Raw genomic sequence first — 25,160 nt, forward strand, 5'->3', positions numbered from 1 at the left:
CAGACACACATAGATCATATATTGCAATAAAAGAGGTGAACAAACAGTAATCTTCATGTGTTTTCTCTGGGTGTTTAATGGGATGTGCACACCTCAATTTTAGAAGTGTCTATGCTTTACATTTTCCATATTTTATCCTAAGTGTGTTATGTAGTGTGTTGGTCCCAATCCCTCAAAGTCTCGGTCTTGTATCGGTCTTGATGCATTCTGGCCTTGATGCATTCTGGTCTTGGTCACAACTTGGTCTTGGTTTAGGTGTTCTTGACAACAACACTGCCATGCACCTTTTAAAGCTTCTGAAAAGGTTTGTTTAGACACACACTTGAAGTTCAGTTGTGATGGAGATTATTGTTTTCCACTGTGTCACCGATCGCATCCCTGTTAATGGAAAAAAGTTTTGATTTCACCTCCTTTAGATCCTTTGAGCAAATAACGACTTCCTCCAGCTACTGAGAGTCATCCTTAAACAGAAGAGTGCTGCAGCTCTTTTGTTGTTGCCATGCATGCTGAACATTTCTCTCCATAGGGTGACACCGAGCCCTGGCATGTTGTGTTGAAGAGATATTTTTAGTTTCTTAGTTACACATAAAAGAAGACAGCTTGCACACACAAGAGCAAACACCCGCAGAGAGCCTGTTTTAAGTGTCATGGATTTAAGGTTAGTTAAAGCACTCTTGAATAAATGATTGTGAATATGAAGGTGTTGCCTGATGTTTTCTTTTATCATCTCTGTAGGTTGAGCTGTAATAAAAAAGCCAATACTCACAGGGAGGGATCATGGATGAGATCTTTGAGGTTGACGCCACTGCGATCCTCTGCGAGGTTCCGAAAACAGCTGTCACTCACTGGATAGACAGAGAGAGACACAAGAAAGGAAAATTAGCAAAAAAATGATAAGAAATGTAACATGAAATGCAAGGGCTTTAGCACAACTTGCTATCGTTACATAAAAGACTTGTCCAAACAGTGAATGATTATTTCTCATAATTGTGACTAATTACAAGGAAAAAGGTATCATACTATCCAAACACTGAAACGCTTTTTTTCCAAAACCCCTTAACTCTCCTGCCAGCTAACTCACTCGCTTTGCAAGACCGATAATTGCAGTTTTCCAATTTTCTAAACTGGAATGGCCACATGTGCTTTTTCAAGGTTGATGAATGAACAAATCATCAGACGAAGAAAATTACGAAACACCAGAAAATTATCTTTGTTCCTGATGAGATGATAAAAACTAGATGAACAGCTTCCAAGGAACTCCCATCGCTCACATCTTCGAATAACTCTGTGATGTTTCTGTATTCATTCTTACATTTTGATCCACATTTCACTCAAGTGAGAATAATCTGTATTCTGGACATACAGTACAGAGCTAATCCACTGTGTCTAAATTAGAGAAGATGTGATGTTCTAATTTGTTGAGGCCCCACTTCTAAGTTTCGACTGTAATAAAGCAGGTGAACCTGACTGTATCTAAAAATCCTGTCTGGTGCAACTGCTACGTTGTCTTCTGCGCCATGTTGCAAATCAAATATAGCAACAATGTGAATGAAGCACTGACATCACCTTCACCCTGCACACTGTTTGATCACACTGAGCCTACGTGAAGCCACACCTTCATCGTCTCCAACCTCTCCTTATAAAAGCACGGCAGCCCCTCGACTGCAGAGCAGGTGCGAGCCACATGAGTCATCCTGGTGATCACAGACGGATAGAGTGACGGATAGAGTGAGACAGGGAGAAAAAGGACGAAGGCATGGGGAGAGGAAAATGGGAAAAGAAATAACAAAGTGAGAGGAGACGGAAAGAGACAGACGAGGAGGATGAAGAGAGGGACAAGGTGTTTTGTGATCTGACAGGGCCAAATGTGAACGGACACGCTCGTGTCTTAAAATAGCTTCAAAACGAAGCACCAGAGGGGGGCGACGATTGTGGTGGTGGTGATGGTGGTGCAGTGGATTTAATCCAAAAAACTTGACGTGCTAGTTGTAGACAAGATTGGAAATGTCATGATGTTACTCCAATGATGTGCCATGATCCATGAACGAGAGGAGGGGGCGGAGGGATGGGGGTGAGTGGATGGGTGAAGCAAGAATGGTGTAAAAAATGGAAGTGCTCTGGCAAAGGGGGGGGGGCGGGGGGAGTGAAGGAAAGGAATGCAACAGAGCTGGAGGATGGAGGGATGAGAGTGAAGGATGTTTCATGTGGAAAATGGGAGATTGAGGTGGAGAAGAGTGGATGAAAAAGGATGTCGGTTGGAGGGATTTTTTTTAAAGATGGGGGAAAGTGTGATGAGGAGAAAAGCAGCGGCGATGGGGCAGCAGTGTGGAGGCAGAGGTAAACAGAGGGTGCAGGACATTGCTCTGGGCTCTGGCAAATAAATGGGAGAGTGCTGACATTTGCACACCGAGCCAGCTCAGAAAGAGAGAAAGAGAGGGCTGCAGGAAGGAAGGGGGGGGACAGCGAGAAAAAAAGGGTTGCGGGTGGAGAGAAAAAGGGGAGCAAGCACATGGAATACACACCACCCTGGCTTTAGAGGGGCACTGCTGCATAAGTGCATGTGTGTATGTGTGTTTGTGTGTATATGTGTGTAAAGAGGGAACTTCCTTCAAGACTGCAGTATTCCTTACACACACGCGCACACACATACACACACAGAACCCTCCTCAGTCTTTCTCTCCCAGCTACCCCTTGATCTAAAAATAGCCGTTCCACTCTCCTACAAGAGGCAGCAACCATTCTGAACCAATCAACACGCTCTGTCAAAGGCATCGGTACCCACCACCCCTCTATATGTGTGTGTGTGTGTACCCGTGTGTGTTTGTGTGTGTGCGTGTGTGTGTGTGTGTGTGTGTGTGTGTGTGTGTGTGTGTGTGTGTGTGTGTGTGTGTGTGTGCAACAAGGGGAATTCCTGAGTGAAGGTAATAAAACTGCCCCTCCCTGCTGCACCAGTTAGTAGAAATGGTAGGAAAGTGATCCCTTCTAGAAAACAGTAGCAGGGAAACTAGTCGGAAAGCAAGTGGGAGAAAAATGGGGGAAACACAAAAAGGGAGAAGAGGAGAGAGAGTGGAATAGAGGGAAATCTGGCTGCAGTTAAAACAGGCTTCAAAGGAATATTAATGTGATCCTGTGCAAGAGCTGAAGACAGGGGAAGAGGGAGGGAGGATGGAGGAAGAGGAGTGAGAGGGGAGGAGAAAAAGGAGAAGAATTCATGACGCTGGCTTCCTCCCACTTCCCAAGCTCCACCCATACACCTTTCTCCAGGTAACTCTGCAGCTCAGCTTTCATCGAAATGCCCCCAAACATCTCCAGGAATCACAGCAGACGTCCATTTAGCTTTGTTTTCAACCTAACGACAAGTTCAGAGTCACACTACTTTAGTCCTATGTCTAGGACGCAATGTAGTGACCCCCTCCCATCCCAACAAACGCTATTAACCATGTAACATATAATATATATCTAACTAAATGTCAACTCTTCTACAATGCTGGACAACCACTAACGGACAGACAGCTACTGTAGGGACAGACTGACAGCTGTCAGAGCTGAAACTGCTTCTCGACTACCAGTATATCATACTGCTTTTATGGGGTCAGACATTTAAAGTGAAGAAGTCTTGGCAATGCAAAGTTTGATTCAAGCCAGTGCAATCAATATCATATCTGACATTCATGATATTAAGTGCGACCAAAGACTGAACTTATGGCTGCACACTTTTGCGTCACTATGCCTTCATTTGTTTCTGTTTTTGTCTATTTACTTATTCTTTTTTTTTATCCACTTTTATTTGTGTGTGCCAATTATAATTAAAAGATGTGCCTCAAAACTCTGAAAATATGCAGTGATTATAACTAGACTATATTATTCCATAATTAACTTTAAATGCTTGAATTGCAGTATCTTGATCCAGATTGTATATGGGCATCTCTGTAATTGTAATATTTTATTCAATTTAATATTATTTTCTGGGGCCTATGCCTCTATTGACTCCTATCATCTCATATTTGCCTCCACCTGTGAGAGCGCTTGAGTGCAGAAGCATGGATGTCCCCAGGCTACAGCAGTGGGAGGAGAGCAGGAGGCCTGTGCTTCAGAGGCATTACGCAGGGCAACACCACTCACACATGGGATCGAGACGTATACATCTAACACCAACACTTGCGAACGCTCTTAAATGGGTTAATTGCTAAGCCATAGCAGAGCAGGAGAGATCAGGACACAAGGGGAGACATCAGGAGACCAAAGAGAACTGATCAGGGAGAAAATGTCAATATAGAGCGAAAAATAAATGGAGAAACAGAGGAATTCTTTTTTTGAGAGGAAAGAAAAGAGGAATGAGAAAAGTGTATGTAGACAAAGTATTTTTAAGCTCTGTTTCCATGTGGTTGCTCACCTGAAGTAATACGTGTAAAACCAATGGCCCTGTCGGCACAATACAACCAAAACACTTTGTTATGTGGTTATATTGAGATGAAAAGGTCAGGTTTTAAATTTGTGATGAACTGAAGGATTTAGTGTTCCTTTATGGATTGGGAAAATGATCCTACTACTTCTTTCATCATACTTCTTAAGCTAAAGAAACCCTCTTGGATCAGAGCATTGTATAAAAGCTGAGAACAAGGTTGTTCTTGTCATGAAGCATATGATGAACTTATAGAATATGATGCATAGCTGTTGGTTAAACTACCCAACAGTGTATAATGTAGTTGAAATCTCCGCCAGGTGTATCTGCAACGACCATTGTTGTGTCGTGTGAATGAATGAATGAATACAACCCACAATTGGCTAAACCCAATCTAGGCTCCAACGGGCTGTAGGCGTCTCTTTATTCAAACTCAAAAACAAGCAGTGATGTATCCAGACGATATGCCTGAAGTGGTCATATATCACACATAAAAACAATCTTGCTAAACAAAAATTAAACTTGCAGCTGAGTTACAGAGAAGTATACAGCAACGTTTTTACTGGTAGTTCTGTTAGCTGTAAGACAAACACGCCATTCATCCAGTTAGCTAGTAGCAGAGTAGCAGATGTTGGATTTGCAGTTGCACTCAGCTGTGTTATCACTAGCGGCCCCCTAGTGGCTGGAGGCCAGTGGAGAGTAGTGTTTAGGAGTCAGCAGGCAGTCAATGGCAGTATAAAACGAAGGTGTTTTGACAGAGTAAGAGTCACTGCAGCCACCAGAGGTTCTCTAGCATGCAGCCATGACTTGCTAACCAAAATATTATGCACTTTGCTGCAGCAGAATGTGTGATTAGCTGTCGACAAACACCGAGGTGCACGCTCACTCACAGACGCACACATGGATGCACGCGCAACCGTTTCTTTTGAGCTTCTTCAGTCAGTAACATTGTGATAAGTGAAAGAAACACTGCAGACAAAAAACTAATAAACAAGCCAAACAAATGAGAATAGGCAATAGTGGATAGCAACAGGTGGTGTGAGACTATTACTGTGAATAAGCTAGTTAGTCATGCAAAGACTGTAGTTAAAGTATGCGAGTATGCCTATTTGATGATACAGATAGCTTTGTTAGCAAGCTTTCTGCTAACCTGAGATATACAGGTTACTAATAAAGAAATGCATGTACTGTACCATTTTATAATAGGAATAAAATAAGCGGAGTGCAGATTGGCAGTCGTGAGCTAACCAGGTGGGCACGTACACATGCACTAAAAGCACGTGCAGCCGGCCTGGCTATATAAACAAAGCAAGAAGAAAGTCCAAAAACAACACACACAGAGAAAGAGTGACTTCATTCTGCACAGGTAAACTTTACTTCTGTTTATCTTTTCATGTTGTATTGTACTTTAAGAAAAATCTTCTTATTTCTCAGTTTCAAAGATCATCCAGGAGCGGTTTTACCACCATTCACTGCTGTTAGTAGCTCGTCCTTTGTCCAACAGTAGAGCAGGGGAATATTGCCAAAAGTCTTCTATCCCAATAAAGGTAATTTCATGTCTCGATAACATTAAAGTATGTTTTCTGGTAATTCAGTAGTCCATATGGAATATATCTATTTGGAATGGGAAAGCCAAATGTTATATTCTCCTGTGTGAATTATATACTTGACAGATAAAAACTATTTCTCATTTAATTAAGAACTTTGGTGCAAGATGAACATTTCAAGTGAATCTACAAAAAATAAATGAATAAATAATCCCAGCTATAGAATGACGATGAGATTAAGAAGAAAGCTTGATTTGAGTACACTGGGGTATTCCCATGAGCAGTTGTCAATTCAGTTTTTGGGAGAAATTGTATTTACTATGTGCCTGTTATTATCATTTAGAAATAATTATCATTTAGAAATAATGATGTATCACAATATCTTGATGTATGATTTCCTCATGATATGATTCCATTGAAAGACAATCATTTATCATTGAATTATCACCCAGCCCTATTGTGTTCATTAAAAAAACGGCATTGACGGCGCACTTTTTTTGACACGGTTGCTGACTTTATTGAGCGCACTTACTTTAGCAACCTCCTAGTTGAAACATATCTTGTGGATTTGGGACAGAATTTCATCTAACAAGTAGGATAGATGCTGTCTGTCTGGAGAAGAAGTTTTTCTAGTAGTCAAAATGCAGTTAGTATGCATGCTACGTGTCTATTTCTGATGATATATATATATGTTCTCCATCTGTAATACAATAGCTGTGCTAGCTAGCAGGCTATGTGCTGTCACTCTGTTAGCCACTGGCAGAGAGGATTCATAAACTGCTACTATGTTCCACTCAATCATTTCCAGGACATAAAGCAGTCAGCACTCATTATCTCCCTGGGATCCCACTCTAATGGGGTTTCCCTTATAGCAGGTCTTCTGAGACATTTTCTCTTTCAGACACACACACACACACACACACACACACACACACACACACACACACACACACACACACACACACACACACACACACACACACACACACACACACACACACACACACACACACTAGCACTGTGTGCATGAGTACACATATATAGAAAAATGTCACACAACCACACCAGCCTCATACACTTTTTTCAGGTATATGAACACACACACACACACACACACACACACACACACACACACACACACACACACACACACACACACACACACACACACACACACACACACACACACACACACACACACACACACACACACACACACACACACACACACACACACACGGGTCAGCAATTTTACACAACGTGCGCTACAAATCACAGTGCAAGACAGAGGGCCTAAGGTTGTTTGAGCCAAAATCTGCTTCCAGCCCAATTAGTGCTTATCCATCATTATGTCAATATACACTGCTGCTCTTAAATTAAATATGGCCGTCTTGGGTGTTTTAGTACTAAGCAAAAAATGGATATGTATCGTCAACTATTCATTAATATGTTTAAACAAGCTTTGTCAGTTAAAACGTAGATCATCCCGACAAAGTGCTCATTCATTTTGTCCTAAAATTGCTGAATACATCTACATGTGCAGGAGAAAGGGAAAACCCACAAGTGGAGGGATAGCAGCGCATCGCCTTCTTCGTCTGAACAGCCCACTTGGCATCTCGATTGTTTCCTGTACTTTATCCGCTAACAGCAGTGCCAATGGCCCTCCAGCCCTGGAGAAGCTTCTATGGAGGTCAAACCACTGGATAGGGCTAACATCTGCTGGTGGGAGTGACAACACCTCTGCACACCAATAAGCCTCAGCCAAAGTGATATGACCGCCTCATGTCGCCTATTTCAATAGCTTGTTCTGTGTCAAATGGAAACACTGGGCCCTAGGCCTTGGATTAAATGAGCTTAATGATGAATAGAGGTACGGACCCGCCTCCAGATTGTAATGGGGAGGGGTAGACATCTGACTTGGGGGCTTTCAGCACTACGACCCCCTCACAGCCAGAAGAGGAGAGGCGAGGAGCAGTGGTGCACAAATACCAGCATCTTCATTCCATGGCAGGGTAAATTTCCAAATTAATAAAGGCTTCACAGTGCTGGGTAAAATATAGTAACGGCAATAACAGCAGATAACCTAATCTAATATAAGCCCACTGTATCTTAGCAACCTTGTTAATTCTGAGAGGAGCAGTGGGGTAAGCAGCAGAGGCACAGCATCCATCATCAAAGACACACCCAGCAGCAACTCACACACACACACACATGCATACACCAATTACTCACAAGCTCTCCAACCAGCGACACCATGCACATGCTATCTTACCATTAGCCACTATCTCAATCACACTGAGATGCAGATGAATGCATACACACGTGCAGGGCTACACACTCAGGCACATACACACAGATCCTCAGGCTTACTGTAAGCAGCCGGGAGAATGGAGGGGGTGTGGAGCGGAACAATGGGATCCTAATCGTCGGGCTGCATTTCAAAGCCTCTCCCCTCTACAACACTGTTTCTAGATAAGATTTGAAAATGCTATTTATATCTGCGGGGAAAGGAGCCAACCAGCAGCTTGATTTCCATTTATTTGAAGTCAGATCTAAATTGGGGTGGAGTTACATAATGCAAGGAGTGCGACACTCCACCTGCTACTGCCGAGCCAGCCATTGAAGAACACTACGGAGGGAAACAGCCCAAAAAGATGCACTGGGCCCACGCTAATACTGCAGCTAATAATTACTCCATCGGCTTAATAACCATCGTTTGCTACACCATAGGAGCACAGCTCAGCCGTGTGGGTACAGCAGTGGGCCGATCCGCAACCGAAATCCAAACCTACTCCAGCGTAGCCAGGCCAAAAAATCCAGCAACCATGCTGAGCCAAGGACAAAACAACAGAGCACAACATGGCCCAGTCCCCCCACGCACCAGATGTGCAGTGAAAGGGAGAGCCAGCCCTGTTCTTCACAGCTGTGTCCCAGGAAGGCAGGCAGGGCCCAACCCAGGTCTCAGATCCTCAAACTCTCTCCCCCTCCCTGTCTCCCCGGACAGGATAGGCAGATCCATCCCAGGCTGATGGAAGGAGGAGGAGGATGGACATTTGGAGTGGACAGGATTAAGAGAGGAATTCATACTGGATGAGTGGAGTGGGAACAGAGAGAAGAGGAGAGAGGGGAGCAGTGGTGGGAATACTCCGAGAGCAAAAAGGGAGGGCCGATAAAGAGAGCAGGATAGAAAAAAAGAGAGTAGTAAAATGGGGAAGATGGGGAAAATGACTGGTAGGGGGAGGCTTCCAGAAAAGACATGCAGGGGAATAGTTGGAGGGGAATTCATAATTTGAAAGCAGCACAAGAGTAAAGGTCACAGATGGGCACATAGATTTGAAAAATATAAGCGAGAAACATTAAGACCCCATTTGCACCCAATTTTAGCATGCGATCTGTATCTTGATATGTTATCTGGATAATTGTATCTGATTGTGGGCTTTTGAAGTTATAGCATAGTATTAATAAGTGTTATCTGTATTTCTACTCACATGGTGGATGATTAGGTAGGTGAAGTTTGCTCTGAGACACACAAGCACACTCACACAAGTATAGACTTTAATGAGCCTTTGGATCAATACATGGGAAGAGAGCATGTGACTAGTGCTGAAATTATTAGTCAATTGATCAGTTAGTCAACTGACAGAATATTAATTGACAACAATGTACAATAATTGATTACTCATTTGAGTCAATTAACAAGATGACAAATGCCAAACATTGGCTGGTCCCTGCTTTACCAAAAACAATTCTGTCTTTTTTAAGACTCGATCACACCTAAACACGGCCCAAGACAACCGCCGCCATGTCTGTTGACCAGTGCCCTTGAGCAAGGCCACCCAAATATGTGCTTTTCTGTTTGATATTATTGATAATTGAATATGTTCAGGTTTTGGCCTGGTGGTTGGACAAGACAATTAATTAAGAACACTAATTAGAGCACAAGGAACAGGTTTTGACATATTAGACTGAACATTAATTGATTAATCAAAAAGCTATTTGATAGATTAATTGATCATGAATTCAATCATCAATTGAAGTCATAGAAATTGGGAGGAAGATTTTGCTGATCCTAAGTGTTCACCCCAGCTCCATAGGCCTGCTCCTACTGTCATCTTATCTGCAATAAATAAAACATGAGAGGCCAAACCCCAAAACCAGTATTCTCAGTCAGCAACCAATAAAACACCACCATCACAAAACACACCCACACACAATCAACACAGTCACAACAATCAAGCCAGAAAATACTGGTTCTTCATTTCTCTAGATAACTTCTCCTCCATGATGCAGTGCGTGTCCAAAAAACTATCCAGGGTCTGTTTTTACCGTGAACACCCAGAGTCAGCCCACTCTCAGTCACTTCTCACACTCTGCATAGCACTCACCTGAACCTCTCTTTGTGAAAAGCCAGAGCCTGTATCCCCCAACAGCCTGCAGCTCTCCACGAAGACCCCTCGTATTGATGTATTATTAACATGGCCATAAATATTGAAACGACACTTACTAATGAAGCCACAGAAAAAAAAAGTTCCAGAGACGATTTACAGTGCCAGGGAATATAGGGACCCTGAATATATAGCACCCTACACCCCCCATTCTACCTTCCTGCTCCTTCATCTCATTTCCCACGCCATGACTGGAATGCCCCTGCAGCTTTTACATCACCCCCCCCCCCCCGTGCACACACATTCCCCCCCCCCCATCATCTTCCCCCTCGATGTTTTTCTTTTTCAATGAAATCAATGGATTGGAGGGGCTTGACAAGCCGCCACACCCCTTGTGAATATTAATCATAAATCACAGGCTCAGTATAATGAGGCTTGTTTCTAGTGACAACAGGCGTGATGAATGTGTCTGTGCCTCGGTGTGGCATTATCATACAGCCAGGCAGGAGTGTGCAAGTTGTGCGTGAAGGCTGGATGGGTGTGTGCATGTGGGTGGATGAGGTATCGCAGCTTTTTTTCCCCCCAATGTAACTTGCATGACATTTCGATGGCAGAGGACCCACGGCAAGCCAGCTCTCTGTGGCATTTCCAACAGCTGTTTACACACACACACACACACACACATAAACTTTATGCGCACTGTGGAACACGAGTGCATATGCTTTATAATCCATTCATATGCAGTTTACTATAAAAGACATAGTAGATGCGGTTGAAGTATATGTCAGCGCATAAAAGTAATTTTTATCTGATTTAACTTATAGTTAAACAATGATTCTGTGGTGAGAAAAACAAATGTTCTTAAGGAATGCATGTATCGAAATTCACAAATTAGCTCGAGGTGCCTTACAAAATTTGGCAAAAATGTCTGTGACCAAGCTAATACAATCGGGATGAATGTAATGTTCTCTGAGTATTAAGAAATTGCATAAAAAAATCCAACAACAATCTCTTGCCAAAATTAAGGTTGGGGTTTGATGGCTTTATCAAATCCAAATCCAGTATTGCAACTAGTTCCCGGAAACCTTTTAATTAGATTTAGCTTTCAACATTTTTAAAGTAACTGAAGTTATAATAATAAAGTATCACCTTTTATTAGCAGGGACAAATTAAACCCAAACTGTCTGCCAGGTACCTCTAGAGATAAGTGTGAAAATAATGTTTGTGTGTTATTTGTGTGAACTGAACCTTTAATTTGGCTGGTTTATGGAATCCTGCAGCTCAGACAACAACATATGTTAAAGACAACAAGGATGACATCACTTTAGGCTGACAGAGATACAAATGAATAAATTAATTCACAACTAACAGGCATATTCATTCCTTTTTTCCCCCCACCTCAGCTCCTTCGGTGAGTGTTATCTATGGCTGCTCCATTAGTGAGCGAGGTACCATTCTCTTGTTAGAAGCCAAAATGAGCCTGAGAGACGCTCTATTGATTTCAATAGAAATGTGCTTACACTGGCATCAATATAGCTGCACATTTTTGATACCTCCCGTTAGAAGCTCCCCCCCCTCCTCTCCCCTTCTGCCTCAACATCCTTTCGTCTCTCCCCCTCCTCCTCCTCCTCCTCCTCCTCCATCCTTCCAAGCTGCTGATGTAGGGAAACCCAGGGCTGCACCACGGCTTAGCTGCTCCTTCCAGTTTTCATCCTTGGACAAGCTGGGTGAATCTTCATGGAAAACACTCAGCTCTTTCATTTCACTCCACTCGATATGACTAAAGATATAACGGACGGAAAAGCGGACAGGCTCGGAAATGGATGGCTAACATTAACAATGGGGCTCTTTATCTGTTGGCTTTTAGGGTTTGTAGTGAAACGTATGTGCTTAGGCCTAATCAGATCAGGTATTGATTGGTCTTCATAGAGGAAGCTTAATGTTCTCTCTGCTTCTCTGTGATCTCTCACTCAAGGGAAAGAAGAGAAGGAAGAACAGAGGCAGAGGGAGGGACAGATAGGTCAAGGGTTATGGTGTGACTGCCCTCAGTCAAACAGGTCAAGGTTAGGCAGGCAGATGGCCGTTCAAAATCCATGGCAGGTTTCTGATCAAAGTTAAGGGTCACACTCATGCTGACCAGGAGAATAATTTGATGGTCAAAGCAAATGCACATCCACCACCCGAACCCTGACAGGGACAAACACGTCTCAGGAGGTGCAGCTGTCAAGTCGATTTCTGAAAAAAGGAGCGGCAACCATATTGTAAGTGACACATTGTTCACTAAGTGGAAAGTTAATCTAGACCGCATCTCCACAGGGTTCTCATGAGGCGAGGATGGCAGCCTCATCATCGTCTGGTCCACCGGCTGCCCTCCTCATGACCAGCCCCAGCTCCCTACCCCACAAATCCCATTTCATGCCAGCCACGCTTCCGAAAAGGCAAGACAAAAGCCCGGTCAGCACAGCTACGGCTTTAGCGCATTGTGCCAACAATCATCGTGAAATCAGTGGAGCGAACCAAGCAGAACTCTGCAGCCCCCAAAACTATGCAGCTGCTCAACAGGCAGCATGAAGTTGAGTCTGGCTGTGGTTTCCTCACTAAGAAGTTTAAACTTCCTGCTACTGCTTGATTAACTACAACAACACCTCCATCAGGTGGCAGTTTCATGTTAAAAATGAATATATTAATCGAGTAAAAAGAGTGGATTTCCCCATCACCCCCCAATACATCCAGCATTTCCTCCCCAAAAATGCAGAGTAGGGATATCCCAAGAAAACAGGGGTCTTTCGTATGAAGTATTGCTATTATTTTTTTGAGGGGCAGCCTTTGCTGAGAAATACATTCCTAAAGTAGAAAACATAAATTAACTTGTTTGGATTAAAGTTGGAATCAACACGTCTAATTTGCTGCCTATGCTTGTTGATGTGTTTGTTAATGTGTGAGTGGGTGGCTGGTAATACATGTTGTGTATGTGTGTGCCTGAACCATTCCACTCCCCTTATTTCCCTGGATGCAGAGTTTTACATGCCCACACACACACACACACACACACACACACACACACACACACACACACACACACACACACACACACACACACACACACACACACACACACACACACACACACACACACACACACACACACACACACACACACACACACACACACACACACACACACACACACACACACACACACACACAGAAGGAGTGCCCCAGGCCCGGCTGTACTAATGAAGCAGCCTGTAAGCAGCTACCTTCATTACATTCAATCCTCTGGACAGTGTCAGCAATTACATCGCAGCTTCCCACTGTCAGAGCTCACACATGTACAAATACAGACACACACTCAGTTGGAAGCTTGTCCTTCTTCTCACGGCTCGTGCTTGCTGAGGTTGATGCAGAGTGGAGTTCCTGCTCTTCTTCTTCTTTGGTGGTGGGTGTCTTACTCATACCTGGCCGTTTAAATCCCAAACCCCTCCATAGATCTAATTCAGGCCCACCACCATATCAGCACAGCCCCTGTGACGTCTCTCTCTCTCTCTCCCAGCCTCTCTGTATGTTGGAGCAGAAGGAAGCCTGGAGGCGAGGGGGGAGCTGCCTAATAGAGTGCTCCACTTGCCATATTTCACACATCTTATCACTTATCCCACAAAGACACACATACATGTACATATCAGTGCAGGGGGAAACCAAGAGGGATGCCCCTGGAGGAGTCAGAGCATTCAGGGGTTTTTCCAGTGACTGATTTGACTCTGATGCTGTGGAGGAATTGAAACCTGTTACATGTAATTATTAGGCAAATGTGTACACATAGAAATAAGTCTCAGTACTACTTACAAAAATATGCAAAATGTATGTGATGATATGCAAATAAATGATGGTGATCATCAATTCAGCCTTCATCCCCCATAGGTGTGCAAGCGATGATTATTTTCATTACTATTTAATCTGCTGATTACTTCTTTGGTTATCATTATTAATCTGTCTGGGGTGCTCTGGTTGCACATAGAGGTTTGCTGACTGACTGATAAATGATCAAAATAGCAGCAGATACATTTTCTGTCAATTGACAAATCAATTAGTCAACCAATTGTTTCAGCGTTTTTTGCACAAATAAATGCTACCTACCTTTTAGAAATGCTGTGTATTGCACATATATAATTTCTACATGTGTTTAGGTAATTACTGACACCTAACATCTTCAAATTACTTGTTTTGTCCAACTACAAGTCCAAAACCCAAAGATGTGTAATTGACATGATATAAAACAAAGAAAAGCAGAATTGCCTGAAAATGTTGTCAAATTGTTAATCGTCTAGCTGATTTATTTTCCATCAGTCAATTAATTATTTTAACTCATTTTAGGACTCGACAAACGTCATCCGATCATCACACGTATGTTGCGTTCTGGATTTTCAGCACATTCATGTGCAACTTCCTATTGGGTCACTAATACTGAGACTTAATCTCTCTCCATAAATCTGCTGCCACAATAACAGATCACAATATACTAAAGAACTCGTTGGGAAATGAAGCAGAACAAAGGAAATTGAGTGAGACTGTGTCATGTGCCGGGATTATAAAAAAAACAGTCTTGCCTGTTGTAAGACCATAAATACTGCATAAAGGCAACAAAGCCATGCCACGTCATATCAATCAAACTGGTTCTTGTGTGTGTGTCCGTGTGTGTGTGTGTGTGTGTGTGTGTGTATTGAGCATTTGTGCCTGTGTTGTGTGTGCGAGTGGGCAGGTGTCTATTAACATTTGATTCCCAGGTGCCATGATCTGAAAGGGTTTTGTGGTAGAAACGGAAAATGCATGACGCTGAATAATAGAGGAGAATGGGAGAACACCTTGACCGCACGCACACGCACACACACACACACACACACACACACACACACACACACACACACACACACACACACACACACACACACACACACACACACACACACACACACCGGGCTGAGGTCGGCCATCACACACACCTCGTTAGGGAGAAGCTGGCCTCCTCAATTATTCACATGTACATGCTCCCTACGTACTGCCCGCTCCCTCACTTTCCTGGGCAGATGGAGTGAGTGGAGCGCGGACAGACAGCAGAGGTAAAAAAAAAAAGGTGAGAAAGGTGGACCGAGAGAGAGAGAGGTGAGGAGACGGGGGGACAAAAATAGCGTGCGAGTGAAAGGGACATGGTTTGAGATAAAATGTGATGTATGAGTGGGTAAGAGAAAGCTAATGTGTTATATTTAGATCTGAAGTCTTGTACCACTCGTCAAACTCAATTTATCATTGATATGGAATTGATTAGTGAGAGTAAATATAAATGTGTGAGCAAGCCAACGACTGATATAATTACTGTTAATTATGAATGCAATCGCAACGCTCGCTCCATAGCAACTCTAAACACCGCAGGGAAAAGCCTTTTTAATTGAGAACCGTCACACATAATGTCCATTTTGGACACTTATACCAAACATCCTCCCTGCCAGTGAGTCACCTTTGCATATGTTGAACAAAAATAGAAACATTTCTCCCAAATTCAGACGACAGTGGTTCCCAGAAGCATGTGGTGTTGACCACATCAATCAAGGCCGGTCCTGTGGGCCTCTGGAAGAGGGGGCGGAGGGAAGCAAGGAGAGACTGAGGGGGTTTAAACAAGTTACAAGCCAATGGACACCCTGGCAGCGTGTCAAGAAGGAGTGGAAGGGCCGTTGCCAAGGGTGACAGCCAGAAGTCACACAGTGCTACACCTCTTCCCAGCGGTACTTTTCCACCTTCTTGGTAGAGATGCTCGTCTTTGTTCTTATTAATGTCCGAACATATTATGTGGTGTGTGTGATGGTTCTTAACCTCAAGCTTTTATATTTGGTGTTATTTGCATGTTTGAATCAAAATTAAAGGGGCTACATATTTTTGCAGCCATCCACACCTTTTGGGAAAAAAGCTACACGTCTTGTGCAATTTATTTACTTGCAGTAGCTTCACTTAACTGACTGGCTCTGTTTTTCCTGTTTCTTGTGTTCCTCTTCAAACTACACCCAACTCTCTTTCTCTGTTTGGCAAACAGCAACAAAATGTCGAAATACTGAAAACCTGAGTGATGTTGACATAAATGAAGTTCCCTGTCTCTTCTTGCAGTGAGCCAGATTTAATAGCTGCAGCGAAGATCTGAGAAGTAGTTCCCCAAACAGTCCCCCTCTCAGCTCCTGATTCTTGTCACTGCTGATGGTCTAGGAGGGGAGGGAAACTGTTGCCACAGTATGTTGCCCATAGGGCTTCAAAATCTGTCTTTTTGAAGTTATTAAGGTGATAAGTATTTAAAATATTTCTAAAGCAGGCTGTACGGACCAAAACTGCATTAAGCGTGACATCTAAGAGTCAGCTACAGTTCATGTTTGCAACTGTGGAAACAATTCGCTGACATATTGATGCAGTAAGCCAATAAAATACTTTGACTAGCATTGTGTTGCAGGTTGCTAAATGAAGAGAATATCATCATTCAGAATAAAAACCAAAATGTGTTAGATGAGTACTCAAGCAATTCAAAAAAGAAACAGATATCCTAACTTTTAGTTCCTAGTATGATACCAGAAAACTAACTTTTACACTTCCCATGCAAATCAATAGTGTGTTTTGTTAGACGCCCCCTGTATGGTATATCCATGTACTCCAATGCCAATCTCCAAAGGCTTTCCATTAAAAAAAATTAATTTCCATATCCAAACCGAGATTAATTCATGCTTACTAACCTGTATTCCACATTGTAAAATTTGTGCCCCTTTAATTATTTGGTTTGTCTGTCAACCGCATAACATTCTATGACTCATTTAGATTTGACACAAAACGTTTAATTCACCTGTGAACAAAAATACACAATTACTTTTCTCCACATAGAATCCAACGCACCCTTGAGTCACTAAAGATCTGATGATCCATTAATCTCCGGAATTTTTTTAACAACAGAGTAACAGAAGGAACGTATGGGCTGGTAACAAGTATGAGGTTTAACGTCAGGATGTCACTACTACAGCAGTCTACATTTTGGACAACGAGATAAATAAAGGTTTTATTATGTCTGTGTCGGACTAGGGGTGCAACAGATCACAAAACTAACCTTTTGAAAAGTATCACAGTTTTGAGTGACACATTGGATCAGCAAAAAAAAAAAAAGGGAAATAAAATATAACTTTTAGAGATACCCCGATCACATTTCTTGGCCACAGATACCGATTGCTAATTGTCGATGAGCCATATTCACCCATTCTACCATTTAGTATCCAAAAATAAAATGTAGTATGTCCCAATACATAGTATGTCACCTACAGTATGCCAAAAATACCAAGATGTCCTACTGCATATGGTTGCAATTTGCAGTGTGCAAGAGAGCATGCTTTTCTTGCTACTCTGACCCACAATCCTCTGCACAGCAGAAGACACGTTACATTTAGTGGGTCGCCAATAGAGCACAGACAGATGACAGCCTGATGACAACTCATTGCCAGAAGCTGCAATCACAGATGACAGTTTAAGGCACAATGTCATGATAAAGTAGTACGTCACAATTGTATGCAAACTGCATGCAATGGTACATACTTTGTAAGGGCAGTATGTACTTAAAGTAAAAAGAAAAAGTGTTCGATTTCAACAACTCCAAAAGTCACTGCAAAACGTATTGTTATCTTTTTACTTTGTTATAACCAGCGGTTATTAAAAGTGGTTCCTACCTTTCATGCTGTGTGAGGCAATTTTATGTACAAATTTAAATGTTTATTTTTTATCATAAAGTGACACAATTTATTCCTCTTGTTTTTGGAAACATTGCAACAAATGTCTCCATCCATTTGAACCCCTGTGGACGTTTAAACTGCAATGATTATACCTGTGTGTTGGTGTCCTCGTATTGTTTTTTGTTTGTCTTTTTTGGATAAGGTTAAAAGTTGTTTATTTGTATAAAAAAAATCATATGATTAGAAAATAAAAGATTGTATTTGTATAGTTAAATAAACTTAGTATTAGTAGTTTTAACTATTATATAAGCTGCTTAGAGCCAGTGTTAGGGAGTTAAACAGGTCTAATATTTACTTTATATTGCTTCGAAAACCCAATAGAGCATGAAGTCATCTGTTGCACCAGTACGTCAGACACTTTGACTCTTGGGTATATGTGCAAACCAGAAATTATATCTAGCTTCGTATAGTTTGTTAGGTGTCAAGTGTAGGCTAATAAACAACCTGAGCACACAAGGAAATATAATAAAACTAGCACTTATATCTAAGAATATATCATATATAATAGCAAAACACTGACAGGGAACATTTTTTCAGTACAATGAATACTTTTACTTCTGATATTTTACGTACATTTTGCAGATAATACTTGCATACTTAAACTTGATTTTGAAGGTTTTGAATGCAGGGTTTCGTATTTTCACAGTGTTGTTTGCTACTCTTACTTGAAGGGTCTGAATACGTCTTCCACCACTGGACGTAACCGCCAGTCAAGAAAATGGTAAAACCTTAAGATCACGAAGCAACCAAACAACCAAGATAAACCAAATAGTATGTGTATATCACATTCCCTTTCACTTTCTTTATGGTAAAAAAAACACTTTCCTGGAGAGACTATTAGCATTGTTAGCATAGCCCATTCTCTCAATGAGGGCCTCCCCGTGACATCAGCGCCCTGTCAGCCTGTGATAGATGCCAGATACAGGCGAGCTGACCTCCTCCCCTAAGTGAAACATGAGAGAGGTATACGTTTCAGACACCTATTAGACGAGGTCTGATAAAGACGTGAGGCGGCATGGCAGCACACGGGGCAGCACTGATGAATCAATGACTTTTTTCCCTTCCTCTCTTTCCCTCCTGCCTCGGCTCCCCCCCCCCAGCCCTAATTAACACCTCAAGCCAGGACACGGGACCCAGTGGCAGTGACTCATCAGTTAAAAAGCACCACTGTATCTTTTATCTCGATCTGTATCGCCATCACTCAGCGGTTCTCTGCTTGCACAGGTTATCGCCAGGGAGCGACCCAAGCAAAGGAGGGGGGGGGGGGGCACGCTGTCTCTCTCCAGAGTAATGGGAAAAAACAACCACAAAGAAAAGGAAGTGTCTTTCGTCTTAAAGCAAAAGGATATTGAAACATAAAAGTTGCAGCAGCTGCAGTGTTATAGTTTTTCATCTAAAATCAATTTGTAAAAAATACCTCGCATTTAGATCTTGTACAACTTTTAAAAGATTCAAAAATTTAAAAAAATGCACTTAAAAAATGTCACCTCTCACCAAAGGCCAAATTCCAGCATACTGCTTCTTCCAAATTCATTTTGTGAAAGAATTGGAAAGGCGAAAGTTTTCATTGGAAATGGCTTTGCCAGATCACAAAATGCAAATCTGGCATTACTAACATAAAGATATGATTTAGCATTTCTTTAACCATGATGTTTCTTTTTACTGTCAACCAACCAGAAACTCCTTTTTTGAGGAGGTGCATTTTAAACAACAAATTCTACAAAATGTAGAATTTGAAAAAGACAGACCTTGATGCCCACTAGTGATACAATCTGTGAACAAAATATAACTACAGTGATTGTGTATTAGGTCTTGAGTTCTCAGAGCTGCCAAAACGCAGGTGACACACAGCAGTACCGTGCCTGAATGCAACATGTGTAGACACTAACTTTCTGGGGGAAGATTCTGCAACTGAGCATGAAAGAAAGACAATGGAACAAAAACATAGTATGATTTACGCTAGCCAACAGTACACGGTATACAGATATGTAGAAAACCTCTTAAATCTTTTTAAATTTCCCTAAAGGAAATATGAATCAAAAGCTTCAAATAAGATTTCAGGATTAGCATTATTTGTATAATGTATAGCAGGACTCCTCTTGCTCAAGCCTTTCTGGCAACAAAGTTTTACTTCATAATAGCTTTCGGGATGTCAGAGAATTTCACCCGTACCGGGGAAGTTGCACATCATAAGAATCTAAGGGTTCGGACACAGCTACCTCACCGCTCATCAAACATTTGCTGGAAGGTGTTACAACTCATTTCAGAACACTCTATCCTGTTTATCACCAATACAAAAATTAGAAAGCAATAGCTTCAAGCTCTGCATGTCTTATTCCAGTTTTTTTTCTGTCAAAACAAGATAAGTGCTGACACTTAAAAAGCTCCAGCATCTCATTTGCTCTTTTGCTTACTCCCAAAAATATTGAGCACAATCTTCCTCTTTTTTTTTTTTTTGTTGGCTACGCTAGCCTCCTGTGATTATCACCTCAAATGAATGACAGACTGTAACACCGCTTTAGGCCAGGAGGGAGTGGGAACGGACCAACTCTCCTACACCTACGCATCCAGTCTGGGAATAGCTTTCTAGGCAGCCCGATGGAGCTCTTCTCTGGAGAGCTGACAAGAGCCGGGAGCGGAGGAGACTCTGCTCCTTGTCAGCCAAATACCGTCTGTCTGTTGTTCAAGCTCGCATCCCAATTGATGACTATTTACAGTAAGGGAGGATTATTTCCATAGGCTATGAAAGCAGAGAGAGAGAGAGAGAGAGAGAGAGAGGGAGGGAGAGAGGGGTGTGTGCAAAAGGGGGAGGAGAGTCACCCTCTTCTACACTCCACTCCCCACCACTCGACACTGAAAAATAATTCCTTTGCAGTGAGGACTTAATTCTCATTCTGTGCTCGTGTTCCTGATCCTGTATTGTCTATTCTGGTCATGTGGTCCACCTGCCTCACTGCTGTCCACTGTCAGTAAGAAAGCAAGAAAAGGGTCAGCCGGTGTTTTTAATCACTGCTACAGTATGAGCCCCACCCAAACGAAAGATAAATCCTTGTCAGACCACATGCAAACAAAAGATTCCAATATATTTCTAGTCCAACCAACTGCAAACAAACCATCCAGGTGCTTGACATTGCTGCCATTTTGTCTTTAAGGCCTTTGGGATAACAATGTAATGAATATTTCTGATTTTCCAGTCCGTTGAAAGCCAGACAGGTTGATACAGGCAACATCCATGAAAGTCTGTACAAAAATAGTACCTCAAATTAGGTTTGAAGATCTTCTAGAATATGGGAATTCGATGGTAAATAAGAACCAGCACAAGTGTATGCCCATGTCTCTCCCCACCCTCCCCGTTTATCTCTTCTGATCCAAGTGTATCCCTCTCAAACTAGCATGCTGTTGAACAGATGCCCACATATTGTTGCAAGGGAACACCCTAGTAGCAGCTTAGGGATGATTCAACCGTAGGCAGACACAGAGAGTTGGGTCAAAGCAGGAAAAAGGAGGAGTAAAATCATGCTAGTGGGTAGACACACGCCTGGGGGTCTCTGATTCCCATCCAAACCACATATCTTTATACCGTATCACCAGTGAACCGAATGTTAACATCTATTTTGCGTTTTTGTTAGTCATTCATGATGTCAGCTATGACAGGACATTCCGTTTGGCTGTCTCATCGTCAACGGAGTGGAAAATGGGGAGGAATAATAACATTGTGACGCTAATAGGAGCACAGACAGACTAGTGGCTGTGAAGGGGTTAGCCATGACTTCACCAACATGCATATGAGTGGTGGTCAGGCAGTAGGTTTAGGCTCTGGTAAATTCATTTGGGGAAATATATTTTTCAATTCCAGGGCTTTGTATATATTGTGCCATAGCATTCTAGAGCAGCTCAAAGTGCTTTACATAAAGTACAAAATAACGAGAAAGTTAGTCATCCATACAAGTTAAAACTACAAACTTCAGACAAGAAACATAAATTGATGTTCATTTCAGGGTCTGCTTAAGTCTTAAGGTGTGATGTTGTCATTACCCAACTTACTTACTGAAGACAACGTGATTTTACCAATACTACAACTGAAGTTGAGAGCAGAAGTTTTTTTTTTCTTCTTTACTATGGTTATTGTCAAAGCTAACTGCAGTTGGCTTGCAGAGCCTATAGACAGCTATGTGCTTCATCCATTACATCATGTCGTCAGCTGTTATTTTGACAAGAGTGAGGACCTCCCTGGGCGTAACATGCACATAGATTCATACTCGCATCACAATATAGATAAAAACATTTTCCAACATATGTCTCTATATAAACACTCTATCACAATATTGTAAAAATATGCAAGATTACTTTTAAATTCAACTTGATGTTTAGCGCAATTAACTGAATCCATTGGGAATCCACCTATACAACAGACAAAGAAAAGGCATTCTGGGAAATGTAGGGCAATCACAAACTGAAACGTTAAAAACATTTACTGATTTTGTTTAAATTACACGGAATGTGCATCGTGTGAACTTTGATAACTGAATTGTGTTCAACTTTAACATATACGATTGCACATAATCAGTCTGCAAATAATAATAGTGAATTATGACAGAGCCCTTGTTCACCCTATCCCCCATGAAGACACCCAAGTAAACCAGTGTGAGTCCAACACATGGACACAATTCCTCAAAAGCTTCCCACCAGCAAAAATGACCAATTGTGTTAGTTGGAATGCACAACTAAGCTGGAGGTACAAAGGCTGAGAAATTAAACATTTTTCAATTATGTTAAAACTCTAAACCATATCAACTTGTGTACTTTGCAATAAGAATAATAACTGAGAATTTGTTGCATCATTTGTCAACCAACAGAGGCCTCAAGTGCAATGCAGCTATAGGACCTACTGCATTCAGTGTCTGCAGCCTGACATACACGTTTTTTATCCAATGGAGTAGCTCTGCCATCATTTCTCACAACATAAGAAACCCACAGCTGAAACCCTTGGCTGCCATTGTAGACAGTAGATTGAGTCATTCAGAAACAGACAGCGAGAGGAGATTGCTCCATAACTTGGCAGCCACCCACGCCACTCAGTGACAGATGACGGCGTCTCCTGCTTTTGGTCAAGGTGCTTTGGCACGCTAGGTCGCCTTTGCTGACTTGACTCCTGTTTCTCCTGCGAGCCTCTTTAGCGCCTGAGCCGTTAAGGTGAGCTCGGGACAAACTCCAGAGATTAAATTATGTGGAAAAGCAGATTAAATAGTTATTATCCCATCTGCAGCCAGACAAGTACACACACGAGCAGGCACGCATACATGTACGCAAACCCAAATGCACACATACATTCACAGAATAGCAAAGGGGTAATACACACACACACTCTCACACACACACACACACTCTCACACACACACACACACACACACACACACACACACACACACACACACACACACACACACACACACACACACACACACACACAAATAATCAACTTGTAGGCCTGCACCGAAGGATAAATTATTTTCCAAAAATCAAAACATGTATTTTTGGGCAGCACAGTTTTGTGTATCTGTTCATCATGTATTATTTCAATATGGATGATTATCAATATGCGTTTTGTCAATTGCATGTGTCTCAAACTAAACATATTGATGTACCAAAAACGTTTCTCTGGCAACTTTCTGGGACAATCCTTCACCTCTTTAACAGAAAAACAAATGCGGACCACATTAGATTAAGGAATGGACCCCCACTCCGCCAAAATAAAAGCTTACACTCATTCTGCAAGAGTAAGAGAAAACAATTCTACTTAACAGAGGGGTTGAGCGAGCAATCTAAATTTGGTTGTTTTGGGAAGCCTGTCTGCTGTCGATTCAAGTCTTTCTGATAGACATGTAAGTTTAGAGCGCCGCCCACACATCGCTGAGCCTCTCTCAGTTGTTACAATCGAGGCTAAAAAAATAAACAGAATATAGAGAGAGAGGGACAGGGAGAGATTGATACAGAGAGAGAGAGATAGAGAGAGAGAGAGAGAGAGAGAGAGAGAGAGAGAGAGAGAGAGAGAGAGAGAGAGGAGGTAAATATGTGTGCTGTCTGCTGCAGAGTGAAGCTTTCCTGCCATGGCTCCTCATTGGAAGCCCGCTGCAGAGTGTGTGTCCACGTCTCTTTGAGGAAAGGCTGGAGTTAAACCACACACTCTCAGCAACCAGCATCAATGGGCTACGGGCTGTAAATCAAGTCACACATCCAAGAGCATCCGAGGCCCATGCATGGAGAGTTGTTGTGTAATAATACCGTATGGTCCCACACATACACACTCGCATTACAAAGATTAAAAACAACTGAAAGCCTTTTGCAGCACTCTCTCTTTCTCATTGCCAGCATCTCTCTCTCAGCGTGTGATCATGGAACGTATGTATACAGTAGCTATATTTGGGGGCTGGGGTGATATGCTAAGCTGTGTTTTCCACCCAGAGCTCAGTATTATTACAGAAAGACAAATAGCAGAGCAGAGTCACATGCATATGCACATACTGCACATGTTTAGGGTAAACACACTCAACATGCATGTGCACACTCATGTGTGCTTACAAATGCATGAAAGATCAGCTGGTGTGCGTCTGACGTAGTACAACCAAACATGGTTCTCAAGTGGGTAGAGGGTTTCTGATAAAAATCTTGAATCGTCTAAATGAAACACACCTTTTTAAATCAAGACAAATGTTTATATTATGAATTCACACTATGTATCATACTAAGTCAAACTAGCAAACTAGCACCCGGACAAGAAAGTAATTCATGTGTGAAAACATAATTTATCTTTGGTATGTTTGTATGGTGCTTTGCCTGTCACAAACTTGAGGCCACAATTCACTACCTCTTCGTTTATGACTGCATCTCTTAATACACAAATACAAATGCATCAACCAATTAAGGCACACATAATCAGCTGAAGTGGGTGAGCGTGTAGAGGTGTGCCCAGACCCTGAGGCAGGCCCAGGGAGAGAGACACAGGACAATTAAAACTCATGCTCAACAG

The 25,160-nt window shown here is 42.1% G+C and overlaps 1 protein-coding gene across 2 annotated transcripts in view; it reads right to left on the minus strand.

Annotated features, from left to right (window-relative positions):
• The window catches only part of gphnb (gephyrin b), an 87,248-nt gene that overhangs the window by 58,862 nt on the left and 3,226 nt on the right, over window positions 1-25,160 (minus strand). For both annotated transcript variants that reach the window (XM_054618226.1, XM_054618225.1), the window contains exon 2: window positions 767-845. In XM_054618226.1, coding sequence (XP_054474201.1) covers window positions 767-845 — 79 coding nt within the window. The remainder of the gene's footprint in view (window positions 1-766; window positions 846-25,160) is intronic.

The sequence above is a fragment of the Anoplopoma fimbria genome, chromosome 18 (genome assembly GCF_027596085.1).
Source record: "Anoplopoma fimbria isolate UVic2021 breed Golden Eagle Sablefish chromosome 18, Afim_UVic_2022, whole genome shotgun sequence".
NCBI classification, from domain to species: domain Eukaryota; kingdom Metazoa; phylum Chordata; class Actinopteri; order Perciformes; family Anoplopomatidae; genus Anoplopoma; species Anoplopoma fimbria.